At 36.1% G+C, this 22,750-nt stretch overlaps 2 protein-coding genes across 2 annotated transcripts; one reads left to right on the top strand and one right to left on the bottom strand.

Annotated features, from left to right (window-relative positions):
• The first annotated feature begins 1,096 nt into the window (after nt 1–1,096).
• On the top strand, nt 1,097–2,014 carry LOC124912303. The gene is made up of 2 exons (XM_047452900.1): nt 1,097–1,765; nt 1,951–2,014. Exons 1-2 carry the CDS (start codon nt 1,141–1,143, stop codon nt 1,974–1,976), a joined length of 651 nt encoding a protein of 216 aa, XP_047308856.1. The 5' UTR covers nt 1,097–1,140; the 3' UTR covers nt 1,977–2,014.
• Nucleotides 2,015–3,724: 1,710 nt separating this feature from the next.
• On the bottom strand, nt 3,725–21,924 carry LOC124912648 (protein SPIRRIG-like). The gene is made up of 19 exons (XM_047453294.1): nt 21,212–21,924; nt 19,890–19,959; nt 19,655–19,740; nt 17,705–17,840; nt 17,571–17,627; nt 17,265–17,447; nt 16,518–16,709; nt 16,358–16,423; nt 16,003–16,117; nt 14,599–15,767; nt 13,715–14,402; nt 13,527–13,629; nt 12,334–13,448; nt 10,228–11,866; nt 7,187–10,120; nt 6,577–6,885; nt 6,136–6,442; nt 5,873–6,019; nt 3,725–5,336 (listed from the first exon to the last, which is right to left on the bottom strand). Exons 1-19 carry the CDS (start codon nt 21,397–21,399, stop codon nt 4,182–4,184), a joined length of 10,659 nt encoding a protein of 3,552 aa, XP_047309250.1. The 5' UTR covers nt 21,400–21,924; the 3' UTR covers nt 3,725–4,181.
• Between the last annotated feature and the right edge of the window lie 826 nt (nt 21,925–22,750).

The following is a 22,750-nucleotide window of genomic DNA, read 5'->3' on the forward strand; positions in this document are numbered from 1 at the left end:
ACAAGGAGAAGGCTGATTCGAGAAGGCGTGCTGTTGATTTTGAAATTGGTGACTTTGTGTGGGCTATTCTGACTAAGGATCGTTTTCCAGCTCATGAATATAGCAAGCTTGCTGCTAAGAAGATTGGTCCTGTTGAGATTGTGGAGAAGATCAACCCCAATGCTTATTGTTTACGCCTTCCCAGCCATGTGCGTACCTCTGATGTGTTCAATGTGAAGCATCTTGTTCCTTTTGTGGGTGAGTCTTCTTCTGATGAGGATGATGCGGTTCCAGATTCGAGGACGAATCTTTTCTACCCTGGGGGGAATGATGCGGTGCGAGTCGAAGAGATTGGAAGATAATCTAATTAAGGAAGGGATTGGAAGATATATTCTAATCAAGGAAAGGATTATAATATATATTCTAATTAAGGAAGAGATTACAAGGGATATTCTAAATTAGGTAGGGATATTCTTGTTATGGAAGGAATATCCTAAATTAGTGTAATTAAATTGTAATTAGACGTAATTCCTAATTTAATACGTGTAAGTCCTATAAATACCCTGAAGGTATTCCATTGTAAGGGGGAAGAAGATTATTAATCAGAAAACGAGGTTTCCTCAATATCTATCGACTTTCGGTATTCGTAAGAATCAACGAATCTTGATAAAGGTTCATCCTAGCCACGCACGCTGCATCAGTATTCATCAATTCAGTTTTTAGGTTATTTGAGTTCATTAGTTTGGATTTTTAAATTTTTTAAAAACCGAACCGAGTTTAAATAAATTCTAATAAAATCGAACAAAATATGAATTAGATTTTCGGTTCAAATTCAAATAATTCAATATTAAACTGAATTCGATTTTTTTAATATATTATATATAATTATTTAATTATATGTGTTCAGTTCGAAAATAATTCGATTTTTTTAATATTTTAACATTTTATATGTAAATAATTAATAAAAAATAATTTTTTTTAAGTCAACTTGAAAATTAAATCGAAAACTGTATTTGAATTAAAATTATGTTGAATTCGATTAGAAAACGAAAATGTAATTTAAATGAGGGTTTAATTAGGGTTTAAGTGAGAACATGGATGAAACAATTCTATCTAAATGAACTTATTTGAAGAAAAAAAACAAAAATCCTCGAAACCCTAATGGCCAATCCATCCACCGATGATGAAATCGATCATTATTCACCTTCTTCCACCGTCATCTCATTCGACCCTCCTCTTCCGCTTCTCCGAGGACCTCTTCCCGCCGGCGATGAATCAAGCGGAGGTCCCTACGTTCTCGCTTTCCGTAACACTGAATCCTGGGCCATAGCATACAAAGACACCAAATCCAAACTCATTCAACAATGCGAAGCCGGATCTCGAATCGGCTGTTCAATTAGCGCATCCAGTAACTGTAAGCCTCCATGGTGGAAGTTTCTGTTTTCCGGAGGAGTCGAAGACTTCGCTGAAAGAGAGAGATGCGAGGAACGAGAAATTGAGAGGTGTTTGGATGCCGCGAAAGGAAATTGCGAAAAGTATGCTGAGAATAAGTGTGGTATGGCTTTTAGGGATGCTCGAATTGCTGTTGTTAAGGATCGGAAGACGAACTGGAAAGAAGCTTCGAAGGTTATTTTGTGGAGTTCATTGCCATTGACGGCTTCTCTGTTGTTGGATTTATACAGGGTGGATGATAGTTGGAATGAGTTTAGAAGTAGAGTGGAGGTTACTAGTTTCAGAGGGAATGATTATTTGAAATTGAAATCAGAATCAGAATCAGTAATTACAGGTATTGTTAGTGTAGATGAATCTTGAATAACTGATGATCTGTGACAGTTTGATGAACATGATTCTCATGTATGAAATTAAACAGATATAATGAAACCCTAATCTCTTATTTGGTATCTTAGATTCTTCTTCTTATGCACATTATGTTTGAACTGGAATTGATATGTTTCTTTTTTCTGAGATTAGAAGAAAATGGAGATAAGCAAAAGTGAAAGATACAATCTTTTCTCTTCTTCAAGAAACTGTTTACCCCGATACGTATTTATGGCTTGAAGCGGGGGCAAAAATCATCGGGTTGAGGTTTGTACTATGGATTTACTGGGGATCGAGCAAAAACGAGTGGGTGGGCAGTTTAAAAAAGTAATAGGAAAATTATGAATAAAACGAGTGTATAAACGGAAAAAAGTTTTGCGGGTTATGAGTCGCATAGTCTTAGATTTGCTTATATCCAATTGGAGACAACTTCAATATTAATAAGATCCAAAATGATAAAAATTGCATACAATAAAGTTGAAATGTGAGGTTGGTGATCAATATATGATGGGTGGGGTGAGTGAATAATCATTTGAATGTGTATACATATAAGAGAATTTATTTGTTAATAATAAAATGAATAATTATTCATAAAACTACATTAATGTTGATGGATGAAAAGTTCTCTTGAAAAGTAAATTGTTACTTACAATCTATGCATTATAAGGTTTTTAAGCAAATGATTTATGGACTCAATTTTATTACTCATTTTAAATTAAATTGTAATGACTATGAAGATAAGTTAGTTTACCTTAAAATAAACATCAATAAAAAAGAAACTTAATATATTTTGAATCAACATAGTATAGTTCATTATTAGTAAAATGAGATCATAATGATTCGGATTAAACAAACTTCCTAAACCAAAAAAGAAGCATAGTTTGAATATTGATCATGATACCACGAAGAAATGAAGCTACCAAATGATCCGAATTATGAGACCATGTTCTCGGATCATGCTGGCAGCTTCATCTCATATTGGTACATGTATGCCCATGCCCGATGATCATCGAAAGACCTTTTTTTCATCGGTTATAGAAAAACAAGCTTTGAGGAGGATATATATAGTTTTTTAAAATGAGTAATGATTTCACTCATTTTCAAAAAAAAGTAGCATATCCACCTAATAAGGAAGGTTGGTCATAAATAATATATAATTCATAATTCGTATATGTGTACCGAGTTCTTCGTCACAGTTCACAAGAATTGATCTCGTGGATCTTTTATTTCTACGGATTTCCATGGTTAAAAAAATAATTACTAATACGGAACTCAACCATGGAACTCATTTTGGTTAAAAACAAAATTATATATTTTTTTCTTTCAATTAATTAATTTTCTTTATAAGATAATAATGTTTCTACTTTATAATAATATAACCAATAAATCTAAATTCTAAATATACAAAATAAAAATAAAATGAAACAAGAATAAGTTCAAGCATTTCCAAGTTTTGACTTAGAGAGAAAATAAAACATTTATTTACCAAAATAATGGATTTCAATGTCCAACTAGAATATCTTCTATTTTCAGCAAAGAATCTTTTCATATTACAACAACAAAAACACAAAAACAAATGAAGAAACCCTATATTTATCATTCTAAAAGAAATAACCCTAACAGTTTGGAAAAAAAAACATGAATAAAATTACTAATTACATTTGTGGGAGAAAAAATAAAATAAAATTGAATACCTAGTAGAAATAAAAAAGCCACAAAACTGTCAAAAAAGTATATATCCATATTCTTCATTTCCTCTCCACTGCTGATCTGCTCAAAGGCATAGCAAGAACAAATAGACAACCAAAAAACCCGCAAAAATGAAATATAACCAACTATAAGTAATGCAAACCCCATCAGGAAAACATCGCACATTGTCTCAAGGATATAGAATGAGAAGTGTAATCGAAGAAGAAGAAAAGAAAAGAAAACAGCCCGGCTCATATAAATAAGAAACAATGTACATTTCACAACTAAAACTAGCACAACTGTTACTGGTCGTGGCACCACACTACTGCTACACCAAACCAAACCAACGACTAAACCATAACGGATTTCTCCAGCCCAGAACCGTTTGCTCAAACATCTATTATCACTATTCATACCTTTTTTTGTTCTTTTTTGATTTCGTTTTGCGCTATATGAGTCATGACTCCCAACTCTGACCTATAATACATTGTAATTTCCTATGTCTATATATACAAGAATTGAATTCAACACTTTTGTACCTGTGGGAGATCCATCGATCAAAAGGATTTGGCTAAGTGAGTCCCGTTCTGCTTCTTGTCCAGCTCTGTCTTCGACTTAAGTCTTTTGCTCGACGAGAATTAGACCGAAATGGAATCGTCGAAACACATTCCCCCATGAAATTTCCTCAATTTTTACTAGCCCAGTTTCATAGATGCTCTCAAACTCTCATCCGGTAACACCCAAGAAACCAAACTCCCACTAGAATCTCCACTTAGTAACTGCTTTAGATCGCTAGTGAGGTGGAGTGCAGACACTGGATGTTTATGGAATTTCAAAACTTTCCGTAATACAAGCCTGTATTCGGGTATCTTACCACCTAATTCAAACACACTGGCCAAATTTCCTTCGTCGGAACAATGAATCATCTGCCAGATCTTAACTGCTCCACTCTGATGACCTGTCACGTACCAGTTCGTATCGAGCCAATCGGAGAAGGTGCAGCTTGTAACCGACAGAATCGAATCGGAAGGGAGTTGAGACGTGTTGGCCACAGCAAGACAGTCCCCATTGATACTCCAAACTGAAATCATTACGCCAGCAGCAGTCACGATTTCTCCCGTTAAATCGTTAATGTAAATTGCTGAAACAGGCGATGGAAATTCGGGAAGCTGTCTCACAAAAACGAAAGATCCGAGATCCCACAATATTACAGTTCGATCGTCAGATCCGCTGACAATCATCATATAAGGCTGGCTGACCCGTAAACAAGTGATCTTTCCTGTGTGGGCGGAAAGCATCTTCTCTAACATAAGCCTCCGTTGAGTGTGAACTTCGTCATTTGCGATTCTCCAAACGCAAACGAGATTATCGTCGCCACCTGTAACAAGAATCTGACCGTCGTAAGTCATGCCAGCACACTGAATCTGATTGCCTCCGTGAAGATTCTCGTGGGTCGAGAGGAGTCTATCTTGATCGTAGCTTATGAATCTTAAGCTAAGATCTGGGAACCCCCATGCAACATATTTGAGGTATGTTCTAGGTTTAAGCAAGGTATTTGTTCCGGCTAGAAGAATTCTATCATTGAAGGTGACAATTTGAGCTATTTGGGTTGAGCTCTTACGAATCTCATGTGGAGTGAGATGTTGCGAGAGCTTGAGTGGATGAGGAGGGAGTTTTCTATCGGATCGCCTTTTGACATGGGGTTTAAGGAACAGTTGCTTCGGTGTTTGTCCAAAGTGATTGATTTGGGCAAGAATTGATGCTTTCATTGCAGGATCTGTAACGGAATCTATATCTACACTTCCTTCGTATGTATAATGATAGAAAACATTAACAGCTTCTTCTGCAGCCTGTCAACAAAAAATTGAAGTCTTGAAACTAAAATTTAACAGTTAAGAAAAGAAAAGTTACAAAATTTGAATCTTTTGTCTGTTTGATGACTTAAAATAAACAATTTGAATTGAAATTATAACTCCAATAGAATTCAATGCATATGATTTTTTAAAGTTTCAATTCCATCATTCCAACTTTAGAATTGCAATTCTATGATTTCTCCAAAGATAAGAATTCTAATTATACAAATCCAAGCATCATAGCCTACAGAGTTTTTGATTCTGCTAACGAGTCAACTCTATGCTAACCCAAAATTAAACTATACACTTCATTTTGTAGGTGTCTATGCCACCTAGAATAGCATGACACAAACCCTGAGGCTAATTCTTTCAACCTCATCTATTTTCTACAGGTGACCCATATATACTTACCTGGTAAAAAGTAAAAACTAAGTAATGTGAGATCTGACTATAAGCTAGAGTAGAGATAAGTAAGCAAAAAAGAGCCATCTAGATTGATTGAAAGTTGCTAAAAAAAGGTTACCACTACTCACCTTCCCTCTCTGTTTATATCCAAATATTAGGTCAATCCAATGATGAAGGTTTTCTGAGACGTAATCTGATTCCAAAGCTTCCCTGTGCTTCCTGATAAACTCTCTTGTGCTACCTTTGGCCCATGGAGGTAATATAACATCGCCAACCTGAAAAAGTACAGAAAGTAGGGAAAAGATCATTAGTTGGGAATGCATGTGATCGGAACTGACAAAAGGGAGAGGAAAGAGGTGAGTTTTTGGTGATGATTTAACCTACGACAGACCTTTTCACCAGATTGTTTCTCTCCAAGGTTAAGACGGAATCGATTCTCCAGAAATTCTGGCATATAGAAGAATTCAGGAACAAGTTCCTTTACATCTGAGGTGTTTGATTTTCCAGCAGCACTTAACCATGTATCTCTAACACTGTTGAAAAGGCGGTCAGCATGGTCAAACTGTCCACCTTGCAGCTTTTGATTCTCCTCACTAAATGGTGGCAGGCGAATAAGATAGAACAAAACTATCCCAGCACTAGAATAATGAGAGCCATAGTGAAATTTTGGTACTTCTGGATCATCCCAGCTCTCATACCTTACAAATGAAATTGGGAAAACAAAAATAAAAATAATGCACTTAAGTTCAGCAGGAATAAGATATCATGCTAGAAATGTTGCAAAACAAGATAAAATAAATTGAATCATGAAACTATATGATCGAATACCAACCTTTTCAAGAATTCTTCTTCCCCCTCAAATGTTTGACAGCCCATTGGCTTATCAAGCCTACGAAATGTTTTGGAATCTGAGAAATTTAGATTTGCACTCTCATAGTCAGAAAGAATCCAAGGAAACACTGGATACTGGGTTAGATCACTGTATCCACGGCCTGCAAGGGTGTTGAGGTGCATGAGGTACTGAAAGTTGCTGATTTCTCCATTCTGCCATCTTTTAGAGAAGGATTTAGCCATGATCTTGAAAAGACGGCCCCCCTCATAGCTATCTTGCTTTGAGGAGCCTGAAATTGTAGGGTCCAACCTGTTCCAAAAACAAAAGTTATAGTGTCAAAGATCGTTTTGTTAGTCAATAAAATAATATTGAATAGACTCACAACAGTAATATGACTTAAACACTGACACAATATACAAATGATTAAAAGACTCACAACAGTAATATGACCAAGAATGAATATGAAAAACTATTAGACCACTTAGAATAGTAGAGCATAATATCCTATCAAAGCATGCCATTTGCAAATAGAAATTCACAAAAGGAATCTGTTTCAACCTAAGGCTTAAGAAATTTAAAATGTATCCACCAGCAGAAATCAATGACATACATGCTATTCCTTGGTAAATTTAGGGCCATCAAACTTTTGAAAACTTCTTCCCTCTCCTTTTTGTGAAATACCAGAAGGTCATTACATCCATCCATGCTGAATAGCTCAATAGCAACTGGACGCAATTGATAATCTCGCTTTAAGATTTCATGTACACGGTCAAGTTTCCACATACGCCAAGGATGAGGTGCATTGCCATTATTACAAGTCTTTTCATTATCCCATGCTCCACCGTTATAGGCCCAGGCTCTTCCCCCAACATGCATCTTAAATGTTGCAGCCCAGGATGATGTGGACTTTGAGTGGGAATCCATACTGCAAGAAAAATCTTTCTTCACACCCAAAGCCTGATCAATGATAGAGAGTTGATCTTCATTTTCCTTTTCGCATATGCACCCAGAATCATCAATGTAGAAATTCTCTATAACATACAGTGAGAGTTCCCCAATCAGAAATATTCCATCCTGTTTCTCAAGGCCTAAAACCCTTTCACAATTATATCGGAATTTTATTTTTTCGAGAGGCTCCAGATATGGTCTGATTAAGTATTCACCGTTATCATTCACTTCTTTGTCTAATCTCCCCTCGTCAGTTTTCACAGAGGAATGCTGTCTTGGAGATCCTATTTCAGATCTTCCTCGTAGGCTCTCTTCTATTGACATGGATACTACACTAGACTTAGCACCGTAGTCTTGTGCAGAATAAAGACTCATTTCATTTGTGCTACTAGCACGGTCATAACTCCATCCAGTATTGGTTACATCTCTATAATCATCAGATTCTTTGAATATGGATTCATCATAGAGCTCACTGTTAAAAGAATCGTGTTTTGCACCATCTGTCAATAGGTTAGAAAATGGATCATATTCAGAATAGGAAGCATCGAGATCATTTTCATTTCTCTCCCTCGAAGGATTCATCTCATCCAGTTCAAACTGCCCCTTCAGCAAATTCTGAATATTGTCAATCATCAAATTGGGCCTCTCAAGCTTCTTGCGCATTCGATATGGGCCTTCAATGGGACAAAGCTGCCACTGAATATCTCCATTCATGGATGACTTAGACATTGGGAATATTCCTCGTTCATGTACAAGTTGTTGTAGATGTGTTTGCCACTCACTTTCAGCATGAAGTACCCATCCATACTTATCATGACGGACAACTCCCAGCTCAGTAGACATAGCATCACAAACTAATTCAAGAGCATATCTACGTTCATTTATCTGCTCCCAATGTCTTTGCTCCAGTTTTGCACTGTCACGTGATCTTCTCCCCATTTCTCTCGTACGACGACTGTCTATGCCTTGCATTCTTACTGCAGGAAACTTTGCTGATCCAGAAATGTGTTGCATCCACATGTTAGTGGTACAATGTTCGAGGACTTGGTGAACTTCCCTTTCAGAGCTCTGGAACCAATCAAAGAAAGCAGATAAATCTCCCATTAACAGTTTGTCAAATCCACCGCGAAGAACGTCAAGACGTGGCCCTTGGTTTGTTTTGAGCACAAGTAAATCTTCAAAGGCCGGTCTGCGTTGCATTAGAAGATATTTGAGTATATCGACTGCCATGTTCTGTGCATTTCGTCTTTGGTCATGCAACAGAGATATTAAATTAATACAGAGACAACAGTTAAGATCACTGTCGAGATTGCTAGGGCAAAATATAACTCGTCGATGTGCAATTAATAACTGTAAAACAGTGGATATATCAACCCTTAATTCTTCCTGCACAGATACATGTGTGGGTGGCTTCTTAGAGTCAATCTGCAATTGTAACCGAGATAGAAGATCATCTTCTCCTAAAGAGGACAAGAATGAAGGGAGGAAACAATACAATATCACACGGTTCACATTTTTCATTATGGCTTGTATATAAGCATCTAGTTGTCTGCTACCTCTACCAATAGAAAGGAGACCTTTTGCTGCTGGAGTTGCTTCTTCTACCCTACCATCTTTATTTGCCAACTGTAACATGGACAACAGGAATTCTAATGTTCTTAGAACATCTGCGGGCCGGGGGAAAGCACCCATATAAACGCGATCAACAATAATCCAACACATTGCATCTAAGTTTAAGGTCCAACGATTCTTGTCTAATTTTTTGTCATTTTCTTCGTCGTCGCGTAAGAGACGCCTTTCAAGGAAATTCATCAATCTACTTAGGCATAAACCCTGGAAAACCAGAAGAGACTCTGTATTAACATACAGAGGAGCACTTTCTAAGATGGTCTCTATTAGAGGTGCTGCTTTGAACTGCTCAGTCACGTGATCAGAAAGTACTTCTGCCATAAAATCTAAAACAGCTGTGGCTCCAGCAGAACAAGGTCCACCAGCATAGCAAGAATCATCAATTTCAAGAAGTAATGTGGAGTTGAGAGTGAAGAACGTGGTTGTATCTAATGGATTCTCTGAGCTAGACTTCAACTCTGAAGATGAATCTGCTTCACCCGATGAAACTTTTGATGTCATTGTAACGATTGGTGGGGAAGAGGTCATTAGTTGGACTTTGGAAGTTGATTTGTCAGATAAAATGGAAGAATCAAACGAAGCTAAGGAAACTAAGGTTTGTGAATCTTCATGAAGGGAATTTGATGGAGCCATATTATCATGATGGAAATTATACTGATCGGTGATAGAAGTGGCAATAGCTTGGTCGTAAACTTCATTTTCTAACTCTCGATCCTCTATTACAGGCTTCTCCAGTATCAACATAGATACATCTGTCGATTCCATTCTATCACCAGCTAGATTGTTAGCAGCCACGAGTATGTCCTTTGAACTTCCAACACTTATGATAGGTTTAGCAGATTGGACTTGATCGTTAGGCAAGCTGGAGAATGTGTTCTGGGAGCTATTTGTATCATCACAACTGTCTAGGTTCTTCTCCTCTGACTTAATGGGTAGTTCTTTTGCCAGCTTCACAGCATGTGTAGCCCTGCATAAGATAAATCACCAGTATAACCATATACTACTAGAAAAAGAATCCAAAGATAATAGCAGAGAATCTATAACAGACAGCAAAATAAAACAAGGAAAACAAACCTAACACATGAAAAGTAGAGATCAACACAGCTTTCAAGGAATTCTGCTCTTCTACAAACAGCAGAGAAATTAGGGCACATCTTTGCCAGATCAACCATGAATCTGAGCATTGAAGTTGTTGCAGCAGGAGCTGAAGCCTCTCCGCCCATTAACCGTGCTGCATACGTCTTATGCATTAAAGCTTCTCCCTGAAGCTCCCCAGTTGTATCGATACTGCCATCAACAAGCTCTGCTACCAAACCAGCAGCAAATTGAGAGAAGTTGCCAGTTTGGTAGGCGGCTATTGACTGCATGTATAACTTTTCAAATGTCGACTTTGCCATGGAAATCACAGAATCTAATAATTCAACAAATTTCAGTTCCCCATTATTTCCATCACCTGGGATAAGGGCGTGGAAGTCCAACATGCGCACTTCCGGTAATCTTGGATAAACTGGCTTTCCAAATATCAGACAAAACAAAATATAATATATCTCAGGTGAGTCATAAAAACTTGTAAGCACCATAGCTAAACCATGATAACCTCCACTGTTCCTAAATTTGAGGGCAAATGTAGGAGAAGAGACAAGACATATGCCAAGAAGAGTCATGATCCATCTCATACTAGTTGGATGCAGAGCTTCATCAAGAAAATAAGTTATCAATTTAGATGAAACAATCCTGTGCCACTGCTCAAGGAGTTCTTCTGTATATATTTTCACTTGTAAATCAATCAGCATCTCAAGTAACATATTTCTCACAATGATATGCTTCCCCATAGACTCCCGAACAATTTTTTTCTGTGTTACAAGCTCAGGTGGATCAAATGTCATAATAACAAACCTGACCACATTTTCAAGTTCAGAAGATAGAAACCCATCTTCTAAAATATTGCCTAGCAATGTCACTAACTTTTCCAAGACTGGAACTTCAACATCACCCCTCTGGAGAGTCACTAACATATGTTGGACAAGGTTCATTTTGCGAAGGATGGTCATATTGTGATTCCTGTACCAGTGCATTGACACTAAGTGTTCAAGAAAGCCCAATAGTGCAATCTGAATTGAAACTGGAGCTGTTACCCACAAGGTCCAATCTAACAATACATGCTCCATCATATCAGCATTAGACAGGACCATACAATTAGATGTTTCAGCAGGAATATCTGTATCAAGCTCTGAAACAATACTTGGTGAATCTTTGAGTAGGGAAAAGTCATCATCACCGTGAGCTCCAGCTAATGAGAATTCCTCCGGTAACTTTGGCAAGCTAAAGTCTTCAAAGCTGGTTTCGTTTACACCAGGTAAAAATGCACTCTTCGTGTTTTCTAGCTTCTTTGGTTCAGAAACAGAAGCCTCACATGCAGCAATCTGGAAGAAGATATCAAGACTCTGCATGTCAAACAATGGCATCCTGCGACGTAGAAATAGAGCTAGCAAATGGTATCCACGCTGTGTCTGCATGTCTTTGACATTCTGAGGGTTCTGGTTAAGTGCACATGCAAGTAAAGTGAGTGCCATGTGCAGCATGCCCCTACTTTCTGCAGCCTCAACCAGAGCAAGGATGACTGCAATCCCACCAACAAGACGAATGCTATCACCAATTGGACATTGTCTGCAGATATAAATATCACCATTGAGACGTCCAAAACGAGGTATACCTGGGCCACGTGAAAGGAAAATCAAACACTAATATCTGATTCTTAGCTTTCAAATACGAAGAAATTGATAGTTAAGTGAATAGAGAAAAACAAAGAGAAAACAGCAAATAATTATGGAATGAGATAATTGTAATAATTAAAATAAAGTCAAATAAGTAACATATCTTCTTAATTGGTAACATATCTCTTAATTAGCAGATATTCAGAAGATTTAATCTTTGACCAGACATGAATTCCATATATCTTGATTTTCAATGAATCCGCAATTTGACACATTCCTTGTGAGATTAGTTGACTTTAATTCTTCGAAAGTATATTAAGGTGTACATGCATTTTGATATCCGAAGAAGGCAGGTATGATGAAACTAGAATGGAAGCAAGGTTGGTGTCATGAAAAGGAAAAAAAAAGGATTGAGTACATCAAAGGTCAATAAACTAAACAGACATCAATAAATCTGATTACTTACCACCAATAGGAGAAGCAGCAGCCGACATTGGATCAACTAGATTGAGCACAGAAAAAGTTCCAGACACTCGATAAGCTTCTGTAGACGTTCCATCAAATGCAAAAATGAGCTTCTTACCAGATAGTTGTAAGGATAGATTCCCAAGTCTTTCCATGTCCCAAACAACTCCACTGCAATCTGCCTTAGAAGTACCTTGTTTGGTGGCATTTTCAGGCTTTTGTACATTAGATGTCAAAGCCAAGTCAGCATCTAATGAATCTAGGATAGCCATACTACCCCCACCACATGCCTTACTAGGAACAAAACGCAAAAGATCTGTGTCTTGGTACAGCCCTCTATATCCTCTTCCAAGAATGTATGTAAAACAAATAGCACCGGCTGTAAGCCCCTCTTCAAGAAGATAGCAAGAACGGAGCCTCCAGGATAGGTCACAAACTCTTGCACGTGTGATAGGAGTACCTAATGTAACCTGCAAAGATTTTCCAATAGGCGAAGGAGAATATCCTAGTTTCCCTGAGTGTCTAAGCTTTCCATTGAGGTAAATATGTGCAATACTAGCTTGGAAAAGACCAGCCAAAGCATTTGGTTTGCTATGCACAACTGCAAGGTGATACCACCTCCCTTCTTCTAGTTCTAACCCCGAAATTGAAAGAGTAGAAGAGTTCCCAGTTGCAAGGGTTAGTATGCCATCTTCTCGAAGATATAGTTCAGCATATAAGTTGTTTGTGTCATCTGTTGCACCAACAGAAAACATCCGGAGGACCTGGAACCCACTATGCTGCATATTAGCACCATTTCCCTTCTGATAAAGACTAGAATTACTGGTTTCTGCTTCCTTCTTGTGCATCTTTGAGAAGTTCCGAAACTGAAACCAACAAATAAAGGAGTAGCCAGCAGCAGGGGGCCATGATCTTTCCCCAAGTGATACCTGGATGGAAGAATGTCCCGTCTTACTCATATCCATTTCTGTGAATGGAGCCAAAGAATTATTTTCTGAAGCCGTCTCTTCCTTAAGAATTAGCTTCTCCATCATATCCACGAGTATGTGGCCAGAGTTACTCATCCTTGTTTGCAGAATATATCTTACAAGCATGTGAAGTTCAGATGCAGACAGCCTGTCACAACATAGAACAGAACATTTTAAATCTAGAGTTTTCTAAAAACATCGTAGGAGAAAAATCTCAGGATTTTACCTATATGCTCCAAGGACTTTTACAATCTTCAGAGCATGGATGACAAGTGATGATGAACTTGAAAGAAAAGGATACACTGTCTCCAGAAGAAGTTCCACGCATCCTAAATAACATTCAAATATTAGTAAAAACATGTGAGCTTCCAATGTAATGAAGCTGAAGCAGAAGCAAAATCAAATCATCTTTACCTATAGAAGTGAGATTTTCCTGATTGAATGGGCCAGCGTCAGCAAGCTTTTCAATGAGGCTAAGCACTTCTAGCTGCACCTTTGGTGTAAAGAGTAACACCGATCGTATGAGAACTCTAATTGAACCAGCATTATATATCCTTTCATTGTCAGGACTTAAGGATCCTGCTGGAGTTATCAAAAGAAGGGCTTTTGTCACTTCAGATGCTACGGTTGCTTCAAATGCCAGGAATGGAGGTAGGACCAATTCAAGAGCAAGTTCCAGTAACAGCTGTATGACTTGCCTTTCATGCTCAACACAGATCAAACTAGAATCAGACAGAAGATCATAAAAAGTTTGGGATGATATGATTGTATGTAATTTCAGCCGGTTTAGAGAATGGTTGTATACTGCAGCAGTCACCATACGCAACAGATAAGTGAAAACCTTGACATTAACATTTAAGGATGGCTGACCCATCTGCTCTCCATCATTCTGGAAACTATGGAGTGTGGTCAGAAGAAGAGAAAACCCAGTTGATTCACCAAACACCCTCTGAGCTGTATTATTAGCCCCCACAATGCGCCATATGGCACCACATATATCACATTTAGCATCACTTAGGAGTCTGTATTGATGCCCTAAAACACTTGTAACCATTCCACTTTTTAGAACTTCAACAAGTATTCCCAGTTCTTCTGAATGAACCTGGTAAACAAGAAATAATACACCTTTTAGTGTGGCTATAGATATATTTGAAGATCTTATATTTTGCATGAGAAAAGATGCAGATAATTTTTTTATATCATTTTCATATAATTTAGGCTAGGAAATCCTGTATGTTCTTAAGAAAGTGATGCATGGTAACAGTAACTAAACTAGATCAACATGGGAGTAAATTTACCTGTGTAATATCTTCAATAATTAAGCATGACAAGACTCTAAGCATCCCTTGTCTGTGACTACCAGATGCCAGGAAAGGCAGAAGAATAATCACACTATTAGCTGATCGAAATGCAGCTTGATTAGCATCGGATTTCTTGATTAAAGAAACCATACAATCCCAGGCAACAGATGCTGTGTCCTCAGTTTCAAAAAGTGAGAACTTTCCAGAGGCAGAATCTAACAATTTGGGTGAAGAAAGAATCGTATCCTTGTTATCCAAGTGTTTCTTGAAGCTACTTGAGCTAGGGTTCCTCTCTGATTCATTGTAGTCAATACTGGATTGTTCAGGGGCTAATAGAAATGTGTGATGCTTCAAATCATCCAACAAAACCTCCAAAACACCAACTTCTCTCAGGATTTTCTTGTATTGCTGATCAAAGGACAGAAGCTTCACGAAGAAAGAAAGAATAGTGTGCTTCAATTCAGACGTTAGTGGCTGCTGTAGCAAGCAGCAAAGAGAGAGCAGTTCTTGGTCAGGTATGCAATTTACAACAGTTACTGCATATTCAAGAATTTTCAAGATTATCTCTTGAAGAGATGGAGGAAAGTCACCCATATTCAGAATCAACAGAGGCACAGTTCTCAGCTGCTGACACAACTTGTAATTTTCTAGATTACTCGAGAATATCTTAAACATCCGATTCAGAACTTCAGCCTGTAATTCGCTGCTTTCAGATTTGAGGAAAATGTCCTGCAACACCTGGACGGCTTCAAGGTCCTTAACTTTGTTATTCCCTTTCTCCCAAAGTTCATCGATACTCCGGTCAAAAGATACTGAACGACTTTTGCTGTGCCCGCCTGGTTTATTTTGTGAATTAACAGAACTTCTGGTTCCCAAAGATAGTGTAACATCAGGAGGGCCAGTTTGAGCTAAATTAACTAGAACATCAAGCAACCTAGAAAGTACTGGTGAGAGACCTTGGATAGAGGCATCCTCACCATACTCTCTTGGACTCAATCCTTCACTGGTGACTGATTTTGAACCATCCAAAGAAGAATCAATTTCTGAACACAACTTGGAATGAGTTTCCTGGGAGCTTTCTTTTGAAAGAACTAATGCAAACTGTACAAGATACTGATAGCCATGAGCATTGTGGATATCCTCCCTGAGCCTGACACCGCCAGATTCTACACACAACAAATTCCCAAAAATCTTTCAAAACCAGCAGAAACCCTAAATAAAAAAGTGATAATTATCTAAGCTGCCAATACTGGGATATTACAATGAGAGAATCAAAGGAAAGTAATGTTTATACTCAGTTTAAGGGTGCGGAAAATTATTGAACTAATACAAAATAAGTCAACTGCAACACTCAGCTTATGCATAGAATATATTGGTCATGTGAAGAAGGGTAACCATTACCAGGTCTGCAAGACAATTCTACACATTCTAGAAGCAAGTCAATTATGCCCATGGTATATGCAGGATCTCCACATTCAGGATTAAAATCTTTTACTGCCAGAAGCAGCACTTTAATCTGCAGCCAAAAAATAATATAAAAAAATCATATAGTTATTACATGTTTATAACATAAAATCTGGATGTATTCAATAGCATTAAGGACATCTCTGTAAATAGAGCATGAAAGGATTCTAAATTTCTAACTGTAAAGCACAAAAGTTAACCATCTAACATCAGTGTAAAACCAACAGCATGTAAAGCTTTTGTGTATGTCATGTCAGGCTTAACTGAAAAGTCATGCAATTGACTAGCATACCAAATGGTGTTTACGTATGTACTTGGCTACGGTGCCATTGTCATTAACCAAAAGAAGACCAAGTATCTGCAAGAAGAATTAAGCTGACAGTTAAACCATGATGACAAGATGTATAGATACCATTCTAACTCTGTTATATGTGCTGGTAAGGGTGATGTACCTGCATCGCATGTCTGTGAAGCTGTATACTATGCAAGGGAACAACACCTTCCTTGTATTGCAAGAAAACACGTAAAGACCCATTGGCAACCATTTCAAAGAGTGTCTGAAGGGATGTGTCTTCAATCAAACTTTGTGCTGCAAAAGGATGACTTGCTAATGCTTTCATGATATGTACAATGGTTCCTTCCACCTACACAAGAAACAGTAGCTTTGAGAAAAAAAAATCTAATACAGCAGTATGCAATTATACATTGTAGTAACTCTAGCATCATGACTTTCTCTCAAGCAAGATGTGACAAGTATAATATAGAATATAGAAGAGATAAAGACCAAGAGAATATAGGACTAGGATTGATAATAGGAACAGAAGGCAGACAGACCACCATTCATATCATAAGTGATGAATAGGGAGTTCCCTTCCAATATAGGATTTGGTGTAACAAACTAATGTCAGGCCACTAAAAATAACAACTATAATCTAAAATGTAATCTAATAGAACCCCTTTACCTCTCCTGATCTACCCATGACAGTTTTACTGCTTTTGACTTTACCAATGAGGACAAACAATCCAGGATTGAGTTGATGACCAGATAATATCAAACGGATTGCAGTTGGATTCATATGTCTAACCACACGCTAGTAAATATGGATCTTGCAGATAATAACACTAAAATTTTGCAAGATGCGATATTTGGTCTGTGAAACGATTGAACCATCAAAAGAAACACAAAGAAATGAAATCACCTCAAGCAGACGGACTTGACCAGAATCTGTATCCACAGATCTCTCAGCCACCAATAGATCCTCTTGTTTACTATTATTAGTCTTTGGCTTCTGATTTCCATCATCAGGACCCAAAATAGCACTAAGAATATGGATGAGACAGCATAGAATACCCGAATCAAGGAGGGATTGCTTATCAATAGGCTGCAAATAAAACAAGAATATAGTTTCTTAACGTCATGGAATGTGGAGGGATTACTGCTCAAATACACAAATACTGTTCCCCAAAATTGTTTCAAACAGAATCAATGAAACTAATGCACATACCCCAGATACAAGAATTTCCACAGCATATAACAAATTTGATCCATGTTTGATGCCATCCTGTGGAAGGTAAACAGTAACCAAATGTAAAGATAGTCAGACAACAATATTCAGATTAATATATCCTAAAGACAAACCTTGGTAGTATCTGAGAAGAAGCTTAAAACTTTCCCAGCATCCAATGATCTTGATTTTCTATTAATTTTCAACTTCTCAATATCCGTTACAAATGCTCTTCCCACGACAAAAGAAAAAACATGTGTTTCAACTAACCTGAGAACGAATAACATTTAATCTATCAGTGTTCTTGGCATGTGCCAGATCATAATCAAACATATTAATGCATCTTGAGGTAAGGAAGATGAGATGAGTCATAAAACAATGGTTCAAATAGACAAATCAATAATGGGAAAACAGGCAATTCAGTATTTCTTTTACAAGTGCTTAATTGGAGTTGTAGAGATGATTTTGTGACGCAATCATAACTATAGCAAACAAAACACCAAAAAATGTGTTTGATCTTAATATTTTATAGTTAGTAAGTGATATTTTATATATTTATGTAGAAGGAAAAAGATATATTATAGTAAGGAAATTACATTGAGAAGACAACACCTATGTAAATAAGCTACAAAAAAATAAGAATAGTGAATCCTAAACAGAACCAAATTCTCATACATATCAAAGTAAATATTTTAGGCATAATATGTTATTTAGTCCTTCTTTGGGAAGGATTATTAATCCCAAACCCCTCAAAAGAAAATAACTATAAAAGAAATAGACAATTTGAAATAATCTTAAACCCCAAGAACCTTCAAGCAAACAATAAATCACGAGTAATCCCAAGGACCTCAAAAGAAAATCACTTCAAACAAATAACCACCTAATATTCTGTTCACAGAAAAGTTAAAAAAATTAAGAGAAAGCCTATATTTATTGGCTATATAAGGATGAGTAGCCCTAATCAAACAAAATCCTCATGACATATTCAATGCAATATTTCAACCTAGGTTGGTAAGAATTTCAAGCAACTCAAATTTGCAACAATACTATTAACATCCATCACAAATGACTCTTGAATGATAGCAGTAAGTGTAGAGAAAAAAATCAACACGTGGCCAAGGCAATAATAGAAGATATCATCAGCATTGCTGACTATGAACTATCAATGAACACATAAAGCGTCAGTCAACAATAATTGTCTCGGAACCCAAAAAGAAAAAGGGAAAACTAGACAACCAGTATTAAGTAGGTAGCAAACCATACCAAGAACCAAATGTATCAAATAACAAATACGGTGATTAACATAAACATAACAAGGGCTAAATTGTTATAAATATACAGAAGAAGAAACAAAGATTTGAATAAGCATCAGGGCCATTAACGGATCAACCAATGGCGTTCAGTGAAGATGGACCAAACATCAAAAGAAATTGTTAATATTTTCTTGATAGGAAGCATATTGTATTGGGATTTGAAGCCCATTTTTGTTCATAAAAACAAGGACACAATAACCTGAATCAAATACAACTTTGATAACATATATTTAGTAATAATGACCCTAGTTGAAAAGACCTTGTGTCTCAATTTTTGAATAAAAACTATCACATATGCCAACCACGTCTATGATACCGTTTCTCAAATTCAAGTTATAACCTCACGTATGAGTGTGCCAAGAATAATACCAATCATATCTTCAAATGAAGCCAATATTTTAAATCTGTTTTAAACCTGTTTCAATGAAAATTAACTTTAAAAACCTGCTTATATTTGCCTCTAATAAACAGCAAAAAATTGTATGTAATCCATTGTTGTTTGTCTTGTTTCTGGCTTCATTAGCATAAGTTTGCAGGTAATCCAAGGAAGGGAGCATCTAATATTCTGGTAATGTCAAATAAAAAGTACGATATTAGAGGAAGGCTTCTCCTTTCCTGAAATTAGCTAAGTAATTGACAGGCCAAAAAGGAAATTAGCAAAATACATAGCATTTGCAGACCATCAAAATTATGAGAAACCTGCACATCTAGTCAAAGGTACAAGTAATATTTGATTCAAGAGAGGACAAGAAAAATGAGAGAACATCATACATGGTAATTACTTGACCTACGTCTTTGTCCTGCTTTACTAATCTACAAAAAATGTCTATAGTCATATTCAACGCCGCTTCCTTCTCCTGCCAAAAGAACAATCAGTATCAAGGATTTTATTACCCAAACCATAAGATATACTATGTCTGGCAAAAGTCATTTTACAAAAATGGTCTCAATAAAAACAAACAAAGTTCAGCTCTTGTAAGAAACTATGCAATCGTCAGAGTGAGACCTTTTCAGAGTTTGATGACCGAAACTCTTCCCAGTATCTCTTGAACTCCAATTCCAATTCAACCTTGTCCCTGTTTTTATACAAACAAGAAAGGGAAAATTGCAAACCTGAGTTATTGCTTGCAATTTATCTATAACTAAATCCAGAGAAAAGTTAGTAACACGAACGAATGACAAGAAATACAGATTTAATTATCAGAGCAATATCCAGTCATTATTCATTGCAAATCCAAACAAACCCCCAAACTCGTATTACACCCATAATTATAATAGATTTTCATCAGATGATGCATAATTCTGAAAAACAAGTTTCATGCATTGACATCGAATTACAAAATCAAAACACACCCAAACAATGTTTGACCTTGTGCATATCTTTAATGGAACAGCGCCCAACACAACACAGTTCTAGCTAGGGGAAACAAGTAGGGAAAGTGGAGTTAACTATGCTGGACAAGAAGGAGAAAAAACTAAAATGTAAATAGGACATGAATAACAATTGTGACAATGAAGATGTTCAATAAAACTTGTAATCCTTAACTCTCAAATTCATTCAGATTGACCTTCAGCTACTTATTTTGTAACAAAGCGTTACATCTATGACATTCGTAGTCAGTGGTTACTATTTAACAATCATGAAAATATTCCAGAAATCGTTACATGGTTCTGAAGACTTGAAATAGCCAACTCGGATGCAGGAGTGCACACAAACCAGTTAAGTCTATTACTAAAAAAGGGATGACTGATCTATTCCATCTATCTAGGTACCCACAATAGCACGCATATGTCATAAATATAGCACACTCTTAAAGCATATATTTCTATGTTTGTAGGCCCAACAACATCAATTCCGTCGTAAGAAACTTAATTATCAGTCCATAAACAGAAAACCAAGCTTATCCATAATACAAGTTCCTAAGTTCCTGAAATTTAACACCCAATTTCTCACTAGCTACACTTTCCTTATGATATTCCTATTTGTCTAGCAACTAATCATTGGTTTTAGTAGGCACCCGACGTGTCTCGTAAGTGTGAAGCCATAAAATGAAATGATCAAACACCACTAGGTTCAAAACATTGTACTCCAAAACACTTATGTATGAGGAAGTATTGTAAAATAACATCTCAATAGTTAGAGCATGATCATTTGGCATTGCATGATGAATTTTTAGTCAAAAATTTACAAATCACAAATTATTTATATTGGATGAGTAAACCACATAACATTACCCCTGAGACTAAAAACAACTCAATCAATATCAATTAACAAATAAGTAATGCTATACTTATCGGTCTAAACACAGTAAAAAAAGAAATAAAAACCTTGAAGGATTAGATGAGTCAAGCTCTTGCTTATTAGCAACATTTCCATCTCTATATGAAGAAGACGGAATAGATGATGACGACGATGACGATGAAGCAGAAGAAGAAGAAGAAGCGAATGCGGTTGAAGGAGACTGCGTAATACCAACTCTTCCTTGCAAGTCCTTAAGCAATGATACCCATTTCATCGTTCTCCGATGAGTCGGTTTACCAAAACCTAATATTATTCTGTCATCCGATAAAACTCTACGATAAAACAACAAAAAACAGATCTAAACCCTTCTAGAAGGAATCCCGAACTGAATGAAAATCAAAAATGGCACCAAAATCTCAATGAATTTCCATAAACAGATTGAGGTTGGTTGATTGATTGTAGCTGCCCGATGACCAAACTTATATCATGAGCTGGTCGATCGGACACAATGGAAGGTTGAAGGAAGCAAGATCTGAATATTATATTTATATATATATTATGCTTCTTCAGATATAATGCAAATAGTATATATATATATATCTATTATATATATATATATATAATTTTCTATGTTTTTGAATCTGAAATCTGCCCTAAAAGAGAGAAAAAGAAGAATCAAGGAAGGATGATGAAGACGAAGAACAGCAGCCTGTGCATTCAGATTTCGGACGGCCTTCACTCTACGCGCCTTGTTTCTCGCTCTATATCCATTTCTCTCTCTTAAACCCCCATATTGAAATATATTAATAATTTATTAATTAATTGAAAATATTACGCTCCCAAAAACTCTCTTTTTTTTGATTGATTAGCCACGTCAGTGTGTGGGGTCCACTTTTATTAGTCTTCTCACGTGGCGTCTCGTGATCTATATTCTACGGACCAAGAAACACTCATTTGTAAAAGTTTAACCCTTACATATTTTTAAATTTTGAATTAACTTTCTAAACTTTTTTTTTATTTAGGTTTTGTTTATTGTGATGATTTTGAGTATTATTATATATATAATGATAAATAAAAAATAAAATATATTTTATTATTTTAGATAATAAATTAAGTTATTTGATATATGTGAAGTGGATGAGATTATGTTTTAAGTTAAATCTTTTTTTAATTATTTAAATAACTCAAATTAATTAAATATATCACATCAATTAATTAGTTAAATAAAATATTAAAATAATTTTATTTTAAATTATTATTTTTTATTTTATTAATATATACTAATATTTTTTAAAGTTTAAAAAAACATATTTTTTAAATCATTATCAACCATTAATTGTCATTTATTTCTCTCCACATATATTTTTTTTTTAAACCAAATTTGATTTCATTAAAATCATCTTATTCAAATGAAAGAATATGAAGATGTATATTTATATTAACCTCCCTCACAAATAATTTACTAAAAAAATAAATAAAAAACTTTTATTAAATAATTGAAGTGTCAAAAGGTTTTAAGACAACAAATATCTCAATTTTACTTCATCCTAAAATATTATATTTAGAGAGATTGTATTAAACACCGGTCTACAATAAAAAAACAAATGCATAAAACCAAAGTTGAA

Source organism: Impatiens glandulifera, chromosome 8, assembly GCF_907164915.1.
Source record: "Impatiens glandulifera chromosome 8, dImpGla2.1, whole genome shotgun sequence".
Taxonomy (NCBI): Eukaryota; Viridiplantae; Streptophyta; class Magnoliopsida; order Ericales; family Balsaminaceae; genus Impatiens; species Impatiens glandulifera.

Bases quoted from the DNA above. Each gene is read 5' to 3' on its own strand.
- LOC124912303 (XM_047452900.1), top strand. From the start codon at position 1,141: ATGGCCAATCCATCCACCGATGATGAAATCGATCATTATTCACCTTCT. The intron at 1,766-1,950 runs GTATTGTTAGTG...TTCTGAGATTAG, and splicing joins ATCAGAATCAGTAATTACAG to AAGAAAATGGAGATAAGCAA.
- LOC124912648 (XM_047453294.1), bottom strand. From the start codon at position 21,399: ATGAAATGGGTATCATTGCTTAAGGACTTGCAAGGAAGAGTTGGTATT. The intron at 17,448-17,570 runs GTATGTGCATTA...TTTTATTTGCAG, and splicing joins TGGAAATTCTTGTATCTGGG to CCTATTGATAAGCAATCCCT. The intron at 5,337-5,872 runs GTGAGTAGTGGT...TTTTGTTGACAG, and splicing joins GATATAAACAGAGAGGGAAG to GCTGCAGAAGAAGCTGTTAA.